Here is a 22,519-nt window from a genome sequence, read left to right as displayed (position 1 = left end):
TTTAGAGCCCCTCTCCCACCACCCTTGGGAAAGGAGAGTCTAGAGGCGTTTTCTTACCAGGCCTGCCGACCCCTGCACCATGGCTCGGTGCTGCTCCTCAGGTGAGCGGGCACAGTTACCTATGCCAGCAAGGGACACAGGGGGTGACCTAAAGACCTACTCCCCAGGTCAGGATTTTCAGACCTGCAGAGGCCATACTGACCATGGTCATGGCCAGAGCTGACTGTGCCAGCAGATGCAGCCTTATGCTTTATCATGTCATGGAACTTGTCACCATTCATCTCCTGAAGACACTCTCCTGTGAATTTAGATGGAAAAGTTCTGGGATCAGGTAGTCGTTAGAGCTCTTAGGGCCCCAGTTGCTTAGGAAGCGTGTTGTCATTGAACTTGAGCTGTATAGCTTATTTTTGTTAAAGGGGATGATTTTAGCTTTCTCTTTCAAAGTAAAATGCCATTGCCTTCCAGAGTCCTAAAATTCTACCACTGTTGAATCACCTGCATTCTGCAAATTTTTAATATTTCTGTAAGAAATTATATATGTGTGTGTATAGATATATACGTATAACTAAAAACAATAATAGAGTTGTTTATCTCCCAGGACAAAAAACTTCTCAAGTATGTGTTAAAGATAAAACAAGTTGACAAAGAGCTTCCCTTTAGGATATCAAGCACTAAAATAATCGTGAAAGCCTGAAAAACTTTCTGTTTAGCAAAAACGAAAAAGAGAAAGATATATGTTAATTAATTTAAAAACTACTTATTTGAAAATGCAAATTGTTAATAAAATTGCTTCTTAGGGGTATGAAAGGAAATGCATAGAAACGTTATCAGCATTCTAATATTTTGCCACTTAGGTTGATTTGCTTTGCTGATAAGAATTATGGATATCGAGTGTACAGTATGTGCATGTGTGACATATTTATGTATAATTGTGCATGGAAATTATAGCACATATACATATACTAATTATGAAAAAGTGTCTGTATACACTAAATTTAAATCCTAATCACATCTGAGTTCACTATAGACAAAACAATTCGCTAGCCGTCGTATGGTGGATTGAACCTTTTGAGGTAAGGAAAAAGCTTGCAGTGTCAGCCTAGTGCAATTTGGTAAGAAATTGTGTATTAAATTGGAACTGTCTGATAGAAAATTCACAAATGTGAGAATATCAGAAATCCTTTAGTCTCATGACAGATAACACTGAGTAAGAGCATAAGCTCATCTTCTTCCTGGCCATCCGATGAGACGGAGCAGAGCACAAATTTCTTTCCCCACTGCTCTGTAGCTCACCTTTCTAAAATGTCTTTGAAATCCTTGCCTCTCAATCTTCATTTTAAATCTTTGTTAATTATTTACATCATAATGTGATGTGCTGTCTTCGCCTTTGATGCGTATCCTCACATGCGTATGGCTCACATTTTCAGAGCACTGAACTTTCACTTCCTCCTCTGATCTGTGATAAGGAAGTGCAGTAGCCCCCAAAGCTCTATTAATTCATCCCTTCCTAGTTCATACCATTTTAATTTTTTTTGTAAATGCTGTGGGCCATTTAGCTGGCCTACCTTTTCATTCTAAATCTTCATCCCTATCAAAAAAGCTATATGTAGGACCCTGGACCACATGTTTCCTGATTCTAGACGGCTTTGTGTGGAACTCCACGATAGCAGAGCTCTGATTGTCTCCTTGTTTCTTTCCAGCAACAGCAGCAGCAACAGCAACAGCAGCAGCAGCAGCAGCAGGCGCCGCCGCCTCCACAGCCACAGCAGCAGCCACAGGCGGGCCCTCGGCTCCCCCCACGGCAACCCACGGTGGCCTCTCCAGCAGAGTCAGATGAGGAGAACCGGCAGAAGACGCGGCCACGAACAAAAATTTCAGTGGAAGCCTTGGGAATCCTCCAGAGTTTCATACAAGACGTAGGCCTGTACCCTGACGAAGAGGCCATCCAGACTCTGTCTGCCCAGCTCGACCTTCCCAAGTACACCATCATCAAGTTCTTTCAGAACCAGCGGTACTATCTCAAGCACCACGGCAAACTGAAGGACAATTCCGGTTTAGAGGTCGATGTGGCAGAATATAAAGAAGAGGAGCTGCTGAAGGATTTGGAAGAGAGTGTCCAAGATAAAACTACTAACACCCTTTTTTCAGTGAAACTAGAAGAAGAGCTGTCAGTGGAAGGAAACACAGACATTAATGCTGATTTGAAAGACTGAGATACAAGTATTTGTTTCATTCAACAGTGCCACTGGTATTTACTAACAAAATGAAAAGTTCACCTTGTATTCTCTCAGAAAACCTTTGTTGTTCATTGTTTGGCCAATGAATCTTCAAAAACTTGCACAAACAGAAGAGCTGGAAAAGGATAATGCAGACTGCACTAAATGTTTTACTCTGTTTTACAAACTGCTTGGCAGCCCCAGGTGAAGCATCAAGGATTGTTTGGTATTAAACTTTGTGTTCACGGGATGCACCAAAGTGTGGACCCCGTAAGCATGAAACCAGTGATTTCTTTTTTCTTTTTCTTTTTTTTTTTTTTAGTTCTTATTCTGGAGCCTCAAACAAGCATTATACCTTCTGTGATTATGAGTTCCTCTCCTATAATTATTTCTGTAGCACTCCACACTGATCTTTGGAAACTCGTCCCTTATTTAAAAAAAAAAAAGAAAAAAAAAGAGTTTGTTACTCTATTGTATGTTACAAAAGAACTATAGACTGTGGAATGCAGTTTAAAGATGACATATGCCAACAAATGCCTTGTATTATATGGCACTGCCGTAATTCAAATTTGTTTTTATTTTGGAAATAAAAGTTCACTGTAATTTTTTTTCATTCTCATTATTACATGATTTTTTTAAAAAAAGGAAAAGAAAATGTGAAACACAATTTAGTCCTCATTATTTATTTGTAGATCCTGCAGCATCATGTTGTAATTAATTTTTTGGAAGTTTCCGTTAAATGTAATATTGCTTCTCTTGTTACCATACTGATTCTTTTCTATTTATAAATGTATTTTGATGGGCAGTAAAACAAAGTGTCTTAAAAGTTTTAAATAGAGAAAATGTGCTTTACACAGTTGCCTATAAAAAGTGCTCTATGTTATCCAAGCAATTCATACTATAAGCTTCACTCTTATTGTTGTATGCAATTTTTACTATCATGCAAATAAGCTTAGGTAAATAAAACTAATAGATCACCTTAGAAAATTATGCAATTAATGTGAAAATAATTGATGTTTGCAATGTGTCTTCCTTTGGTTTACAATCAATTTTAAAGCTACATCTGTATAAAATTTCTGTATAAAGGTGTATTTCTTTTTTATGAGTTTATGGCTATGAAAACACCAGCTATTTTGTTACAGCTGGCTGTTTTTATAAGTGTATCACAATTTTCTTTATGCAGAAATGTTCTGACTAGGAGTGGTTATTGACTGTAACTACACAATTAAAATTGTTTGTATCGTATGACATGGTAGGGTTTGTCTGCTTATGTGAAGTAACTTTAAAGAAGAGTCAAAGGATGGCCCTCTCATTTAGGTGCATGTTAATACTTGATATTTTACTGATTTTAAAAAGAGCAATTGACAAGTTACTTGAAACACTGTAAATTGAAATCACAAACACATGCTCATTTTTAAATAGGTATGAAATTTCACAATGAAAATAACCTGTTTTGGTTAACATTTTGCTTAATAAATAGAGATAGGATGGTCAAAAGACTCTCCAACAAAAACATAAATCCAGTCTCTAGCACTTATGTTCTTAGAATGGATTCATCTATGCTTATTTCACAATACTTCATTTATAGCAACACTTTTCCTTAACCTTATGTACAAATATTTCTAAAGGCCATTAATAGTAACAAAATGGAAAAAAGGACCTTCTGTATAAAAACCCCTTAGTGAGCTTTTTTTTCACAAGTTATAAATGGAATAAGTTAATAACTGAGCTCATAAGTGTATGTCATAACTGTAAGAGCCACATGAAGAAAATAGGAATGACACACCTGGTATTTAAACACAATCTTCAAAATTCTTGCAACATTAAACATAGTAAAATGCCAGAATATAAAATGAGGTGTGCTAATGGTCACAGGATTGAGGCCAGCATTACAGTTTGGAGTGATTTTTCTTTCATTTGCTTCCTCGCTTTGTTTCCTAGATGCTAGTAGGGGTGTCTGGGTTGCTTGAGATACCATTCTGCAATTGCCCCTTCTCTCTGCCTACCATTTTCTCAGGCCCTGATGAGCTTATTGGTAGGCAACTGGGCTGCTTTACTGTTGACTGAACTTGTACTTTAGAAACTGAAATGGAGTCATTGAAAACTCAATAAAGCTTTAAAGTTCCATTTACGTTAGAAGCACAACTAAGCTCCTCTGAAGGCAGCTGGTTTGTTGCAAACTAAATTATACTGAAAAGTTGCCACTTTTTATTAAGTAAGAAAACACAAACATTCTTGCTCACTAGAGTTCAGAAAAGTGATAATTTGAGCCAAAGGAATTTGAATTAAGAAAATACAAACTAGATTTCATGTATTTAAAAAATAGAAAATAAAATAAATAGAAACTCGGATGCCATTAAGTTACCCTCCTCTTCCTTACATCCCCTAAGTTAAAGGGAAAAGGCTGGATATAGCAGAGAGTAGAATTGATATCCTTAATTTTTAACCAGCCCAACCCTTAGCACAAGGTGTCAAATAGGTATGAGATTTAGTAATTTTTTTGGAAGGAGAAATTGGGTTGCAAATAACTTTCCCCTTCCTAATAACCTGAATTATTTTGAAATGTTTTCAGTGAAATGATGAATGTGTGTTTGATAAGATAACAATGCTAACGAAATTCCCACTTAGATTTTTTTAACTTTCAAAAGTCAGCATGGTTTTGATAATTCGATATTTTAAATGCCCCCCCCCCCCACCACACACACACAAGCACATGTTAAACAATGATAGATGGAGTGAGCAGAAGTGTTTTCAGGGAGGATGGCACATTTTAGAAAAGACTTGCCCAGATGATCTTCCATATTGCTCCCCCAATGTCATTTATCACTCATGCCAGTCCTCTTGTTACCTGTAGCTATGGCAAAATTCCTTTAACAAGCTTCATTGTGTTCAAGTATTTCAGAGACTTTTAAAAGCTGGGCATGACGTAGCGTTTTGTGCTGTTAAGACCTTAGCAGAGTCAGGTAGTTTACGGGTAATATTCAACCTTGTGCATCTGAATCTGTCATGGATTCCCTTCACTCAGCACTTTGCCACTAATTTGTATTACACTCTGTGGCCATATAATACTTGCACATTATGCAAAAAATAAAATGTTGATAGTATCTCCTTGCCATACAGTATGCAGAGTTGACACAGAACCTTTGAAAACCAAGGTAACTAATATGTATGTCCTGGTTGTGTGGCGCTTGGTAACAAAGTCTGTACATATTATGTATAAAGTGTGTATTGGTTAGCATTTAGTACTAAGAAATTCTGAGTTTAAGTGTTTTTTTTTTTTTTCAAAGTAGCGATATCTATATCTGTGTTTATCTAAAAATACTAGCTTGAATAGAAAACATTCTCAAATGGTTCAAGATTGAGTAAAAATGAGAATCCCATACATTCCATTATTAAATTCCGCCCTATTCCCAATTGTTAGCATCTGGCTGATATTAAGGTCTTTGATTGTCACAATATTCTCAATAAATGAGACATTCTGAACTGCCTGGTGATATTTTCAAAAAGCAATTAAAATGTGTATTCCCTATAATACAACTGATAGAACTGTTGTGTTAAAGCAAGTTGGAAATTTGCATGATAGTGTGGGAAACCAATGGAGGTCCAAAATATTAATCATATCTAAAATATCAGAAAATAATACTAGTCTTCCTTATGCATATTTTTGTTAAGAGGGCTTATGAATTCAATGTTTCTTCTGAGGCAATCATTTTAATGTAAATACTAAATACTTGCATGTCTTTTGACAAAGGCTAAACTACAATCTATTAATATGCACATTTTTGATAAAATATAAAGTACCCTAATTAAAGAAATTGTGGTAGAAGGTGTATGTCCTGAATACTATACCTGTTTAACAATACCAAATGTTAAATAAAAATAGTTTGAAATTAATGTTTAAAAGATGAGCAACATTTTTAAGACTTTTTCACATTACCCTACTTATAGGGAGCATATATCTCCAAATTTAATCCCATCGAAAGAACACCACCAAAATTACAGCTTCTTGCCTTGTACCAAGGTTGTGTGGTTATCTTTTCCCAACAATTATTTTCAGTTGATCATACACTTACTGTGATCAAAAGCACTTGACTTGGGCCCTGTTCTCTATGATAGTGGTTGATGGTTGATGAGCGAATGCAGTAGAGCAGTATGTTATGCAAAGTAAACACTTGCAAAGAAACTCCGAAGTGACATATTTTGCAACAAATGTTGAACATTATTTACTCTGAGTTGAATCAGAAATATTTGCTTTTTGTGGTACTCAAATACAAAATTTTCATTACAATGCCACTTTAATGCATGCCTTTACACCACCACCCCCACCTGACACAATGATGTCCCTTGTGCTGCTCTGATTTTCCTTTCACGGGAGAAATAACAATACCTGTTAGATGAGAATGTTGAAGAATATTCAAATATTTAAATATGCTTATTCGTTAGTCTGTGGCAATGTGATGCAAAATGAGCATTTGTCCAGAGCACAAACCTGTTGAACAGAATCTTAATGTGGGGACAGGTTTCATCTACTCTACCTTTGTTTCCAAAGGGAATTGGCAAACATTTGTTTTGCCAGATCTAGTACAAAGGCTTTCTCCTTCTGAGGCCCCCTTCCTAGCACCATCCTCACACATGTTTTAAATATAGAAAAAACATTTGTAGAATGCTTCGTTTTATTAGGCACTGCCACAAACATATCTTGTTTAAACCTCTGCATTCCACTATGAGGTATTTAAGGCAGGCACTGATATTCTCACTTCAAAGACAAGGGAAGGGAAACTCAAATAGGTTAACTGATTTGTTCAGCTGTTAAGTGGCCACATTTCTCTCAAACTCAAGTCTATCTTCACATTTCTCTCTCTCCTCTCTCTTTTCCCTAATAAAAGCTTTCTCAAATGCAGAAAATGCACACACAAAAACCTAATGGCAATTCAAAATTTTCAGAAATATATTGTAATGCATATTTTGCTAATATGAAGACTTTGATCACTAATTGAAATCAAGTGTGTGGAATATTTCATCATGAAATAGTGACCTCCAAAGACCTATACACACCAAATGTTATGGAAAATTTCAGACACACACACCAAAGTAGAGACAAGGAACTCCCATGAATTTATCACCTAATTCAACAATTGTAACATTTTTCCATCAATAATGCTTCACGAAACTCATTAAGATAAAACTTCTACAAAAATCTTTACACTGTTCAATGGATTTTACCCATAATATCGTTATGACATCATCTTTTTGTAAGATATGAATTTTCTGATTTCTAGAGAAAACGTTAAAACTTGAAGTTTTTCTCAGCTCTCTGAGCATTTTCAAAAAGCCAAGTTTTAGAAGGAGAACATGTGAGAATTCCACAAATATTTGTAATATAAAAAAAGAGAGACAAACCAGTCTCTCTTTATTTATAAACAATACATGCTTTCATATCATTGTTGAAACTAAAGTACATAATTTTCAGTTATGCATAATAAAATATGTAATTAAGCAACATTCCATGGTGGATTAAAGAATTAAAAGCTTCAGGTGCAGAAAAGAATTTGTTGGCATTTTCCTTTTCAAGGTGGTATTTTGAGGTGTTACTTTTCATTTTCCTTTGACATCTTACACACAAATAAATAGACAAAAACAGGTGAGAAGCAGAGAAAATGAAGAATTGGCTCTATTACAATAGACCTGAAAAACATAACTAAGTAGAATATTTGCAACATGCCCAAGAAGGCTAAATAAAAAAGACCAGAAATCTTAGCTTGGAGAGAAAAATCCCTAAACAGGGGTATATGCCTCAAGAAATAGAAATAGCATAATAAAAACTTAACTGGATTTGGTAATTCCTATATTTCAAACTACATTAAATTAATCCACACTCCAGTTGGTACAGTCCAGCAAACTTATTTTTCAAATGAAGAGCTAAATTTAATTAATAATTCTGTGCTGTAAACACTGAAGTTGATACAGCCATTTGGCATTTGTCCTATTTTTTTAAAGGATAATACATCATATAAAATCAAACTACTTAAATGTCAGAATGTGTCAGGATGATTCTGAAAATAAATTATTCTACCAAGCATCTAAGAAGAAAATAATGTTATAGAAATGAAACTGCATCTAACATCAGTAGGACTTGCTATGTAGTTTCTAAAATTGTTCATGTAATGCTTAAACTACAGTTATAATCAACCATATAAGATCAAGTAAATTCAATATCATGTACTTATATCACTCAAATCCTGCCACAGAAATATGTTCAGTGAACGAATGAATGAATGAAATTAGACAAATTAGAAAAACCATTGAATAGATTGCATGGGGATGAGAACTACATCCTATCGACAGTCCTCTTAGTGGGGTATTCTAAATTGACATGCAAAGAGGCATTTGTTGGCCTTTAAAATATCACATCTCATGGTCCTGTTGAAATATAACATTGTTGTACATCTTATTACAAAAAGAATTTGCCAAGACTTTCATATATACTACAATGAAATAGTATCTAAAAGAAAAAAATACAACAAAATTAATGCAAACTTGAAAATAACACAAATTGGAAGGAAAGTTTGACACACAGAAATGAATATCATGAGATCCTATACAATTTATTAGAGGGGTCTATCAAAATTATTGATGTATGATTAACATAAACTTTACTGATTTACAGTATACAATTGTTTTGACATATATATGAAAAATATACATGAAATGTTTGTATGTATATACAAATACATATATACACACAACTTGGAAACATATTGAACATATCCATCACCCCAGTAGTTTCCTTGTGCCCCTAATCCCTCCCTCCTATCCTTTCCGTTAGCATCAATCACCATCCCCATGAAATCATTGATCTGCTTTATAATGAAAATTAAACTCAAGTACCTTAAGTCTTCTATATTTCTTCTTCTTCTTCTAACTTGTTTCAGTGATTCTGGGTACTTTCATTATGAATTTTAGATTCAGATTGTCAATTTCTAAAAAAAAAAATACAGGATTTTGATTGAGATTGCTTTCACTCCATAGATCATTTTGGGGAGAACTAGCATGTTAACAATATTGAATCTTTAGATCGATCCATAAACACAATACATTTCTCCATCTATTTAAATCTTTACTTTCTCTCAGCAATGTTTTATAATTTCCATGTACAGTTCCAGCACATCTTTGTCAGATTTATTTCATATTATTAGCAATACTAAATTATCTCATTTTTCTATTTGATTGTAAGTGATACTTTTATACATTTTCATTTCTAATTGTTTGTTTTTAGTATAGGGAGATACAACTGATTTTCTTTTGTATATTAAGCTTTTATCCTACAACGTAGTCTGAACTCACTCAATAGTTCTAATAGCTTTTAGATCTCACCATCAGATTTTCTACATAGACAACCATGTCACCTCTGAATAAAGACAATTTTACTTCTTCTTTCCAATCAAAATCCTTCTTTCTTTTTAGTTCCTACAATGTCTAGTAAAATGTTGAGTACAGATAGATAGTAAGAACAGATATCCTTGCTTTGTTCCTGAAGCTAAGTGCTAGCTCTGTTCCAAGCCCTTTACAATACAAATTCACTTATTCTGTAAAAAGACCATGGAAGGTAGCTACATTATGATCACTACAGAAAGGTTATGTAACTGGCCCCAGTGGATATGCTGTTCAGCCCTCAAAATGCAGTTGTACTTTTCGCCCTACACTCACTGGTCTATCCTGACTTACCACAAGGAATCAGCTTCTGATTAGGTTGTCAGGCTAATCCATAAAATCCTATTGAACCAAAATTAAGATGAAATATGGTAAGGGGAGTAGCAGGAAAATTGTGCAAAAGAATAAAACTAAGAGAAGAATAGGAGAGCCAGGAGAAGGGAGAGGGACACAGGAAGAGAAGGATGAAGGGTGTGTTGGAGAGATGATAGGAAGACTTTGGCTGGTAAGTGCAATTACTCAAAGGGGAAGCATACCTGCTGCATGTGTTCATATTATGAGTGAAAAACAAATTCTAGGAACCACACAGACATTTACTTTGTAATGATTCTAAAGAGATTACCTACTTATAAGTTTGGTGCTTTCTATAAAATGCCTTAATTTTGGAAAAAGAATGTATTTATACACATAATTGACCCTGGAACAATGACAGAGTTAGGAGCACCAACACCCCACACAGCCACTCATAACTTCTGACCCCCCCAAAACTTAACTACTAATAACCTACTTTTGACTTGAAGCCTTATCAATAACAGTCTATTAACATGCATTTTGCATGTTATGTGTGTTATATAATTCTTACAATAAAGTAACCTAGAGAAAAGAAAATGTTATTAAGAAAATCATAAGGAACAGAAAATACATTTGTAGTGATATACTGTATTTATCAATGTCATAAGTTTACAATTTATTCACAAGATGAATCCTCTGTCTGAAATGCTGGGCCACCATGGCTGCAGACCTCAATCTATGATACATATCAAGCAATTTAACTTTTTCTTGTAATGTCGTCACTTTGCTCTGTTTCTTGGAAGCACTTCCAGTATCACTAATGACACTTTGTATGTGTCCCATGTTACTCAAGATTTACAATATTCCACTAAACATCATGAAAAAGATGCAGTAACTATGAAAGATCACTTTTTACTGAGATGCAATTTACTGGAGAGAGGAACAGATCACATGAAGGTGATTAATTAGTGTCACGTGGTGTTTTAAGCAGACACTTGAAGCATGTAAGCTCAACACAATGGCTACAGAGGTACAGTATGGACTGCCGTTAATTTTATGCAGTTATGGTTTAACACTGCACCTTTACATTTGTTTACATTTCTCTAGACTGTGAATGGCACATGTACAGTCTATGTTTGTGTTCCTAGGTTCTGATAATTTTAACTTTTTAAAATAGATTTATATATATTTTATGGTAGGGAATGATAAAAATAGACTGGTATCTACATATATTTTATGCATTCATGACATACTTAACTTTTTCTTAATGTTTTCATTATTTCTAGGCTATGTGGTTCTTCTTCAAGTTTTTTCAAATTGTTGCAAATATCAAAAAAAAAAAAACCAGTATCTTTATTGAAAAAAAAATTCATGTGTAAGTGGACCTGCACAGTTCAAACCCATGTTTTCAGCATCAACTATATAATGTTAGAGGAGATAAAATGATAATGCCCTAGATCAAAGATCAGCAAGCTCTGGTTCATGTGCCCAGTTTGACCTGCCACCTGTTTTATAAAGTTTTGTTGGAACACAGCCACACCCATTCATTTACCTATCTCTATGGCTGCTTTTGTGCTACGACAGCCAAGAGTGGTTGTAAAACAGACCATATGACCCACCAAGCCTAAAATATTCACTCTCTGGTCCTTTACACAAAATATTTGTCAACCTCTGCCCTAGATCACTAAGCTGTGCCTAAGTTTGCAAAGGTCAAACATTAAAGCAATTTTCTGGATAACTTGTATCAAAACAAAATAATCATTTCAGTGTTTTTCAGAAGAGTTGGAGCATATATTAACCAGAAAACTCTTTCACTCCCAGTTCTACATTTCACTTGATGTGTATGAAGAACCTAATTTTTGTGTTTCTATTAATTACATTGGCCTACACAAGAGCATGAGATCAGAGATCCTACACCCTGTTGCTCACCCGTAAATATTCTATAAATTTAGAAAATTATTGAGTAGAAACTTCACCCCTTCTTGATAAACTCTAGAAGTGTTAATATTCTTGGCAAAATTGTTTTTGCACTAATTGCTGTATCCATCTGCTCTGTGAGATTGATTAGACTGTGAGAGCATTTGCTCTCTCCTGCAATCAATGCTTCCTGGCCCAGCAGAAAGCTAGAGCTGTTTTATTTCCATCCTGAGAAGGACGCGCCACTGACAACTGTAAGCTTTCCCTTTGAGGATTTGAGATTAAATTGGCACTTGGCTTGATGGTCCTTTGGGAAATGATTCAGTCTAGAGAGAGTTCCATTGAAGTAAACCAAAACCACGAGGATTTAAATGATTCCTTCTTACACAAAGAACCCTCCCCCCGCCCCAATTTCAGAAAGGCTGTTTTTTGACACCCAGTTGTTTGGTGCTATATCCTGAAGAAATGTTCTACTGACCACTGGAGAACCAACGTAGATCAAAGGGCTCTACCCTCATCTCTCTTAACTATCTGGCTCATGAAACCTGCAGAGACTGAGTAATGCTGTCAGTGTGTCTAGAAGAAAGCAGCTGCAAGGACTAATTCTGTCTGGATTGGCTGATATTTATCTGAATTTTATTTATTTATTTGCTAAAAATACACTCATCACGATAGCCTCTGGTTAAAAAAAAAAAAAATGAGGAAAACATGAGAAAGACATAATAAAATTTTATGCAAAAATAGCAACAAATTGTAATCCCCCTCATGGATCTTAATGTAACACCATATTGGACAATCATTCCAGAATCTGGGAGTATGTGGTATAGTGTACTACACAGAATAAGCAACTTGATTTTACAGATCAAGTGTGAAAAGATACTCTTCTCTGTAAGCCGCACAAAATGAATCTGGAGAGTATTTCATTTAACAAAATTGTATACTCTCCTTACTTTGAGCCAGGCAGTGTTAGTTTAAAATTCCCATTTCCAGAAAGGCCAACTACAACAGGAGTTCCCACACACTTGACTCTTCATACACGTCTAAGGAAAGCCGGGTTTCCACTGGACCAGAGAGAATTGAGAAAAACAAAAAGACAATGGAGCTCACTTTTTTTACAGTGCTAAATTTGTGCATCTGAAAGGACTGAACCTTCTGAGCCTTTAGTCTTTTACTTCTGGCAGTTAAACACCTCTTCTGTGAAAAGATGGTGATAAGTTATAAGAAGGTCATTTGTTTTCTACTGTCTTTATGTGGTGCAATGAGTAGAAGGCATTCTTACTGAGACCATCTTCAAAGATTTTGTTTGTTTGTTTGTTTTACATATTTACAACATTTAATACCTAAGAACCTTTGAATTTGGCCAGCAGTTGTCAAACCTTTTAGACTCAGGATTTCTTCACATTCTTAAAAACTATTGAGACTCCCGCTTCTGGGGAAATGGAGCAGATATACTTTTCCTTATTCCTTCTGCTGAGTACAATCATAAAGCCCTGAACATTATACATAAAACATGCACTGAAAGACTCTGAAAGTGGACAAGAAGAAGGAAGACCAGGTAGGGACCTCAGGACTGAAGGAACAACATAGTGATATGTGCCCTGGATTTTCTTTTTGCCTCATCCATACCAGACTTGAAGCTGAAGAGGCTAGCAACCCAGAAATAGCAATGGATATGACAAAGGAAGTCTCCCAAAGCCTGTTCTCTCTAACTGAAGGAAAAGAGAAAGGACAGCTTAGCAAGACAGAAAACTTTCAGACCATAACTATGTTACTCCAGCCAAACACTATAGAAAAACTGCGGCCCTACCTCCACCCAGGCCAAAAATGTTGAACGGGGAGCCCAGATTTCTACCCTCGAGAGGCTATAAAAAGGTTCCCCAGTGTCCCCAGGGAGTGGTGTCTGAAGAGAGCCTACTGGACAGTCAAGACTTTTATCACTGCCCAGTGGTGACAAAGTCACCCGAACTACCACCCAATTATGTCAGTGGAAGGTGCAAAAGGAGTAGTAACAAGGTACTCCCACTTCTCCCAGCCAAGGAGATAGCACTGGAGTCCTAGTGGGGAGCTGGAACTCCTATCCCCACTTGGCAGTAAAAAGGTGGCATCCCTACTTTCCTTGCCAAAGCAATGTCAAAAAAAGACAGCTAAAATAGAGGATTTAAATAAGATCCAGAGTCTCATAACATAATACCCAAAATATCCAGGTTTTAAGAAAAAAATAAGAAATTATACTGCAACCCAAAGAAATCTCAAACTGAATATAAAAAAGGAATCAATAGGGGTAAAGGGAGAGGGGAGGATAAATATGTGGCACACAGATGATTCTTAGGGCAGTAAAACTACTCCCTATGATACCATAAGGGTGGGAACATGTCATTGTAAATTTGCCCAAACCCATAACATGTACAACACCTTGTAATGAACCCTAATGTAAACTATGGACTCTAGGGGATGGTGATCTGTCAGTGTAGGTTCATTGACTGTAACAAATGTACCACTGTGGTGGGGGATGTCACAATGGGCAGCTATGCATGTGTGATCATGGGGGCAGGGATGTATGAAAATCTCTGTACCTTCTGCTCAATTTTGCTGTGAACCTAAAACTTCTAGTTTCTTATTTTTGTTGGTAAAACACCTCTTTTGTATTCTGCCTGTTAGAACTAAAAATGCATTTTTTGCTCTAAAAAATGAAGCTTATTAAAAAATGTTTAAATCTAAGTATCACTTATACTAGTTTGAATTAATATGTTATGAGAAGATGAGGTTTTTTACGTTGTTCATGACTGTGGGGAGCAATGAACATTATTTCAGATTAAAAAAATAGACCTAGGTTGGGCACAGTGGTTCACACCTGTAGTCCCAGAACTTTGGGAGGCCAAGGCAGGCAGAGTTTTTGAGCCCAGGAGTTCAAGACCAGGTTGAGCAACATGGCAAAACATCATCTCTACAGAAAATACAAAGGCAGGCATGGTAGTGTGCACCTGCAGTCCCAGCTACTTGGGAGGCTGAGGTAGGAAGATCATGTGAGCCCAGAAAGGCAAGGCTGCAGTGAGCCATGATTGTGCCACTGCACTCCAGCCTGGGCAACAGGAGGGAGACCTGTCTCAAAAAATAAAAAATAAAAAGAAAGAAACATAGACCTATTATGATTGCTTTGCTCCACAATGAAATAGAGAAATACGGGATATATTCATTTTACCCACTTTTAGAGAAAAGATCAACATAGAATTTATATGTGTGGATTTTTAAAAGATCATCTCTATAAAATAAACATATTAAGCATTAAAAAATACAATATGTGCAGACATGGAGATTACAGAAATGTTAGAATTATCCAACACAGATTTTAAAGCAGTCATATAAATTGCTTCAATGAACAAGTACAAACATGTTGAAAACAAATGAAGAAATACAAAGTCTCAGCAAACGAATAGAAGATATAAACAAGAACCAAATAGAAATTTTAGAACTGAAAAGTATGAAAACTAAAATTAAAAAAAAACTGAGGGGATGGGCTGAACAGCAGACTACAGACAGAAGAGAAAAGATCAGTGTATGGAGGGTAGAACAATGTATATTACCAAGTCCGAACAACACGGAGGAAAAACGCCACCCCCAAACCCAATGAGCAAACAAAGCTTCAGAGATCTGGGAGATGATCAGTAAAGGTCTAACACTGATGTCTTCTGAATCTTAGAAAGAGAAAGAAAGCAAAGCTGAAGAAGTACTTACATATTATATATTTTACTTTTTTAGTGTATTTACTACTATAGCCCACTTCAAACCTCTATGGATTCCAATTTCATTGAGTTTGGCTATTATAAATATATCATCTGGAAAATTAAAAAACAAAGAAAAAGAAATAATAGCTGAAAACTTCCCAAATCTAGCAAAAGACATATAGTCAAACTGATGAAAAGTAAAGACTAAGAAATTATCTGGAAAAAGCAAGAGAGAAACAACAAATTACAAACAGGGGGAAAACAATGTGAAAAACAGCACATTTCTCATCAGAAACCATGGAGAACAGCAGAAAGTGACGTACCATTTTTTAAGTACAGGAAGAAAACAACTGTCAATGCACAGGTTAAGAAGGGGATGGGAGGGGAAGTGGGTCTGACTTTATAGTCAGGAACCATGAGAGCTCACTGCGACGATGAAAATGTTTAGTATCTTTATTGTATCAGTGTCAATGTCCTCTTTATGATATTGTGCTATCATTTCCAAGATGTTTCTCTTGGGGATAACTAGCTAAAGGATGCATAGATCTCTCTGTATTAATTCTTAAACTGCATGTGAATCTACAATGATCTCAAAATAAAAAGTTTAGTTAAAAATAAATTGTTGAATCAAAAATAGAAATACCATATGATCCAGCAATCCCACTTCTGGGTATATATCCAAAAGAATTGAAAACAGGATCTTGAAGAGCTATTTGCACACCCATATTCATAGCAGCACTATTCACAGTAGCCAAGAGGTGGAAGCAAATCAAATGTTCATTGACAGATGAATGGATAAACAAAATGTGGTATATACATACAGTGGAACATTTTTCAGCTTTAAAAAGGAAGGAAATCCTGTCACATGTTACAACATGGATGAACCTTGAGGACATTATGCTAAGTGAAATAATCAAGTCACAAAAAAATAAATACTATATGATTACACTTATGTGAGGTATCTAAAGTAGTCAAATTCATAGAAACAGAAAGCAGAATGGGTTTTCCAGGGGCTGGAGGGAGGAGGAAAAGGGGAGTTGTTGTTTAACGGGTATAGAGTTTCAGACTAACGAGGTGAAAAAGTTCTGGAGATCTGTTTCATCATAATGTGAATTTACTTAACACTACTGAACTGTACACTTAAAAATGTTTAAGATAATAAATTTTATGTTATTTGTTTTATTTGCCACAATTAAAAAGAAGGAAAAAATTACTAAAAATCCCAAAGAGTTTTTGTTTATAAAGATGGTATCTATTAATATTTACCATATTTGAAATTAAAACAGAAATTTTAAAACTATGTATTTGTAAATTCATTTAAAATGATAATTATAAAGCCATTACTTATTAACATAAATACATTTTTATAAAAATTGCCGTATTTCTGGAAATAATTTACAAGAACAGTGGTATTGTTTTACATTCTGCAAACTTCTTTTTTTGTTTGTTTGGTTTCTTCGAGACAGGATCTCACTCTATCACCCAGGCTGGAGTACAGTGGTGCAGTTGATCATGGCTCACTGCAGCCTTAATCTCCCAGGCCCAAGTGATCCTCCCACTTCAGCCTCCTGAGTTGCTGGGACCACAGATGTGTGCTACCATGCCAGGCTGATTTTTTTTGTTTGTTTTACTTTTTGTAGAGATGAGGTCTTACTTTGCTGCCCAGGCCATCTCAAATTCTTGGGCTGAACCAATCCTCTTGCTTTAGCCTCCCAAAGTGCTAGCATTACAGGTGTGAATCACTGTTCCTGGCTTGCAAATCTCTTTAATGTCTGCCCCCTCAGAAGAGAGCTGGATTTTTACGTCTGCTTCTGCATTCAATTGCTATCATGTTACACATTTTGTAGACTCTGGAAAACTACACTGTACATTCATGAAGGAATAAGAATAAACAGGTCAAATAACTCCTCATTATTATTATTGTGAACATAGTTTTAACCTTGCAGATCCCAAAGATATTCTTGGGGATCCCAACATGTTTCAAGATTACACTTTGAGAACCACTAAACAAGACCATTTATCACCCCGACAGAAAGAGCACTGTAGTGCATTGAGCTATTGGTCACACAGTTCTTGACTCCCATGTGGTAGTGTTTACATCCTCATTCCTGCCATGGAGAAGTGCATTCTCCCACCCCTTAATTTTGGGCTTGGCAATGTGATTTGCTTTAGCCAATGAAATGTTCACTGATTTGAGAAAAGTGCGGGTGTTAAATGTCTGGGTAGCTACTTTCCCTTCAGCTGAAACCCCATAATAAACATGGAGCAGACCTGAGTTCAACTTACAGTAAGGAAACAAACTCAACCAAATACCCAGATTAAAGCAGAACTCAACTGAGCCCACCTTGATTAGCTTAATCCACATACTGCAGATTCATGACTGTAAGAATAAATATTTATCACTGGATGCCACTGAGTTTTGGGTTGGTTTATTATACAGTATTACTGTGACAATGATTTACTAACTAAAGCCTAAATCTTGTCAATAGAATAACTGAGAAGAAACAGCAGGATTATTCAGATAAAAGAAAGATAAAAGTAAAGGGCAAAATTATAATCTTATCAAAAGAATTCTGATCATGAATCTTGTCTTAAATGAGGTCAGAACAAAAGAAAATTCATTAAAAACACAACTAAAGTTCAGTGAAATGAAAGACAAATTCTTGATGAGAGTAGCCATGAAATATTACTGAAGCTGACCCAGACAGGAAGAAGCTCTCTTTCCTTGCATAGGGAAGCTACTAAAGGTGAATTCCAGTAGAGAATTTTAGAAACCATGTAGAATGAAGCCCAAAGTTGTTCTTCTGGGAATGGGAAGGCTTGGATATTTATCCACTGATTTCTACCTCTCATTGATGGTAAGATGCCACTCGATCTATTAAATCTAGTAGGTTTGAATTGTTATCATGATAGTTATTCTTAATATAATATTGTTGACAAAGAGTTGCCAACTATAGCAGGAAATACTAGAAATGTGATTGTGGTGGAACAGGCAAACTGAACATATTCTAGATAACCACTTACCTGGGAATATTAACAATTCACACATTGATTACGCCAGGCCTTTCATAATGTGGCCCAGAGAGAAATGCCCTTGGTTCTTTTTAGAAATGCTGATTCCTAAATATCTGAGGGTGACTCTTATATCCATGAAATGTCAGACTTATTTAGACTGAAATTTAGGATCTATGGATTAGGAAGTAAGAATCCGTTGATAGGGAAACCACAGGACACTGGAGAAAGATTTTCACTCTAGAAAAAAGCATACTACAGTCTATTAATTTCTAGATTCAAATCTCACTTACACATATCATTATATATTTTATTCTATTCTGTTGTCCCCAACAACTCAGTAGGTTTCGAAACAGTGTGGAGGACATACGAGGATATCTAAAACTGGTGACAAATCAATCATAAGTAGAAAATCCTGCAATGAGGAAAATGCTACCAAAATACAGAGAAAAATCTCTCTCTGGGACATTCACCACAGATCTTTATTCCTGAAAATGTTTCAAGGTTGTTTAATTGTTTTAAAAATGTTATCATGAAGTTCCTCTTCCTACTAGCTAAAATGGGTAGGGTGACAGTGAGGTGAAATGGGAATTCAATTTACAACCAAAAACAGTATCATCCATATGATTCTCCAATCAATAGGCCTCTAATACATGAAAATTTACTTTCCAGTTTTCAGTTAGAGATTGAAATACAAAACAAATTCACTTTCACTATAAATATATGTTAGAAAAAAATCTTTATCAACAAGACTTAGGTCTTATTGATCTGATTTTAATTTATTCCAGTATACCTTTCCATGTTCAGAACAGTTGTTTCACTGGAGTAGAGATTGCTGGCTAGATGACAATTCAAAAATTTAAGATGGGGTAAATTTAAGAGAATCAAAGTCACAGAGTGTATCTTCAGACATAATGGAATTAAACCAGTAACAGAAAAACATGGGAAAGTCTCCAAACACAAGTTAAACAATATACTTGCAAATAATCCATGGGTGAATGAGGAAATCCAAAAAGATGTTTTAAAATATTTTGAAGTGAACAAAAATTAAAATACACTACAGCTAAAGCAGTGCTTTGAAAGAAATTTATAGCATTAAGGGCTTGTACTAGAGAAGAAAAAAGTCTCAAAGAAATAACTTAGTTTATCATCCTTATAAATTAGAAAAAGTAGACCAAAATAAAGCCAATTAGGCAGAAGGAAGAAAATAATGAGCAGAAATTTTAAAAATAAAAACAGAAAAACAATTAGAAAATAAAACCAAAAGCTGATTCTTTGAAAATATCAATAAAATTGATAAACCTCTAACAGGATGACAAAGGGGAAAAAAAGACTCAAATTGTGCATATCAGAAACGAAAGAGGAGATATCACTACAAATCCAGCATATGGTAAAAAGAAAATAATAAAAGAACACTATGAACAATTCTGCATACATACATTTGCAAACCAAGATGAAGGGGACTAATTACCCCAAATCCACAAACTACCAAAACTCACCCTAAATGAAATGTGTAACCCAAATATCTCTATAATTATTAAATAAATTAATTTTAGAGTTAAGAAAAAATATTTTTTAAAAATTTCCAGGTTCAGGTGATTTCACTGGTGAATTCTACCAAACATTAAAATGAGAAATAATACTAAGTGTGCACAGAATAGAATTTTCACAGAATAGAAGAGACATTTCTCATTCATTTTATGAGACTATTATCCTCATACAACACCAAACACATTAAAAGAAAACTAAAAACCAATATCTCTCTCAAAAACAAAGTTACAAAAATACTTTTAAAAAAGAGCAAATTGAATCTAGCAACATATAAACAGAATAATACACCACAAACAAGGGGGATTTGTCCAGAGAATGCAACACTTGTTCAATGTTTGGGAATCAATCAATGCAATCTACCATATTAGCAATTGAAAGAAGAAACCCCACATGATAATATCAGTGCAGAAAAGCATTCGAAAAAATTCTACTTACAGCAAACTAGAAATAGAAGTAAACTTCCTCCACCTGATAAAGGGCACCTATAAAGAAAAAAAGAAAGAAAAAACCCTACAACTAACATCAAAATGTGGAAAGGCTGAATGCTTTCTACTTAAGATCAAGGGAAAGACAAGGATGTCCACTCTCACCAACCTATTTTGTACAAAAGGGTGAGAAAAAAAAAAAAAAAAGGCAAATGGTCTGGAAAGAAGGTTAAACTAGCCCTATCTGCAGATAATATGATATATTTTTATGTAGAAAATCCCAAGAAATCTGCCCAAAATAACTTTCAGGAGATAATAAGTAAATTTAGAAAGGTCATGGAAATCAAGGTCAACAAATAAAAATAAGTTACATTTCTATAAACAAGCAATGTAAAATTAAAAACTGAAATTTAAAAACAATACCATTTACAAAAGCTTCAAAAAATTAAACACTTAGGTATACATCTATCAAAACATGAACAAGATCTATGTATTAAAGCTATAAAACACTGCTGAAAGAAATCAAAGACGTTATAAATAAATATCACATTGATGGATTAGAAAACAGCAAAATGAAAATATCAATTCTCCCTACATAATATGTAGATTTAATGCAATAGTGATCAAAATTCCAAAATGATTTTTTGTATATTTATGCAATGTTCTAAAATTTATACAGAAATATGAAGTAAAAAGAATAGCTAACACAATTTTGAAAAAAAAAAAGTTGAAAGGAATCATATCATCCAATTTTCACACTTACTATAAAGTTACAATAATTAAGGTAGTACTGCACTGGCAAAATGATAGACATAGATCCATGCAACAGAACAGAGAAGACACAACTAGACTTGCACAAATGTGCCCAACTGATTTTTGACACTGTGCAAAGGAATTCAATGAAGGAAGCATTATCTTTTCAGCAAAGGGTGTTAGAACAATTGAATGTCCATAGGCAAAAAAAAAAAAAAAAACCTCTTCTGCATCTGTTGAAATAATCATGTGGTTTTTGTTTTTAGTTTTGTTTATGTGATGAATCACATACATTGATTTGCATATGTTAAACCAACCTTGCATCCTAAGGATAAAGCCAACTTGATAGTGGTGGATTAGCTTTTCCATGTGCTGTTGGATACAGTTTGCTAGTATTTTGTTGAGGATTTTTGCATCTGTGTTCATTAAGGATATTAGCCTGAAGTTTATTTTTGTTGTTGTTGTTGTTGTGTCTCTGCCAGATTTTGCTATTATAATGTTGCTGGCCTCATAGAATGAGTTAGGGAGGAGCCCCTCCTCCTCAATTTCTTGGAATAGTTTCAATAGGGGTACCAGCTCTTCTTTATACATCTGGTATAATTTGGCTTTGAATCCATCTGGTCCTGGGCTTCCTTTGATTGGTTGGCTTTTTAGTATAGATTCAACTCTGGAACTCGTTTATCAGTCTGTTCAGGGATTCAGTTTCCTCCTGGTTCAGTCTTTGAAGGTTATATGTGTCTGGGAATTTATTCATTTTTTTTCTATATTTTCTAGTTTGTGTGTATAGAGGTATTCACAGTAATCCCTTATGGTTTTTTGTATTTCTGTGGGCTCAGTGGTAATGTCCTCTTTCTCATTTCTAACTGTGTCTACTTGGCTTTTATATCTTTTCTATTAGTACTGCTAGCAGTCTATCTATCCTATTAATTGAAAAAAAAAAAAAACAACTCCTGGATTTGTTGACCTTTTGTATGGTTTCTCATGCTAAAGTTTTTTCAGCTCAGTTCTGATCCTGGTTATTTCTTGTCTTCTGCTAGCTTTGGGGTTGGTTTGCTCTTGCTTATTTAGTACTTCTAGTTATGATGTTAGGTTGTTATTTTGAGATCTTTCTAACTCTTTGATGTGGGCACTTAACACTATCAACTTCCCTCTTAACACTGTCTCAGCTGTGTCCTAGAAATTCTGGTATGTCGTGTCTTTG

At 35.0% G+C, this 22,519-nt stretch overlaps 1 protein-coding gene across 6 annotated transcripts in view; it reads left to right on the top strand.

Annotated features, from left to right (window-relative positions):
* SATB1 (SATB homeobox 1) overlaps positions 1–3,464 on the top strand; it is a 98,006-nt gene extending 94,542 nt beyond the window's left edge. For 3 of the 6 annotated variants that reach the window (XM_033212769.1, XM_033212767.1, XM_033212768.1), the window contains exons 11-12: positions 6–101; positions 1,701–2,213. In XM_033212769.1, coding sequence (XP_033068660.1) covers positions 6–101; positions 1,701–2,213 — 609 coding nt within the window. Of the gene's footprint in view, positions 1–5; positions 102–1,700 lie in introns of all 6 variants that reach the window. The other 3 variants (XM_033212766.1, XM_033212770.1, XM_033212771.1) reach the window with 3 other exon arrangements.
* Positions 3,465–22,519: the final 19,055 nt, after the last annotated feature.

Source organism: Trachypithecus francoisi, unplaced genomic scaffold (genome assembly GCF_009764315.1).
Source record: "Trachypithecus francoisi isolate TF-2019V2 unplaced genomic scaffold, Tfra_2.0 Lachesis_group0, whole genome shotgun sequence".
Classification (NCBI taxonomy): Eukaryota; Metazoa; Chordata; class Mammalia; order Primates; family Cercopithecidae; genus Trachypithecus; species Trachypithecus francoisi.
This window is presented reverse-complemented; position numbering and strand designations above follow the sequence as displayed.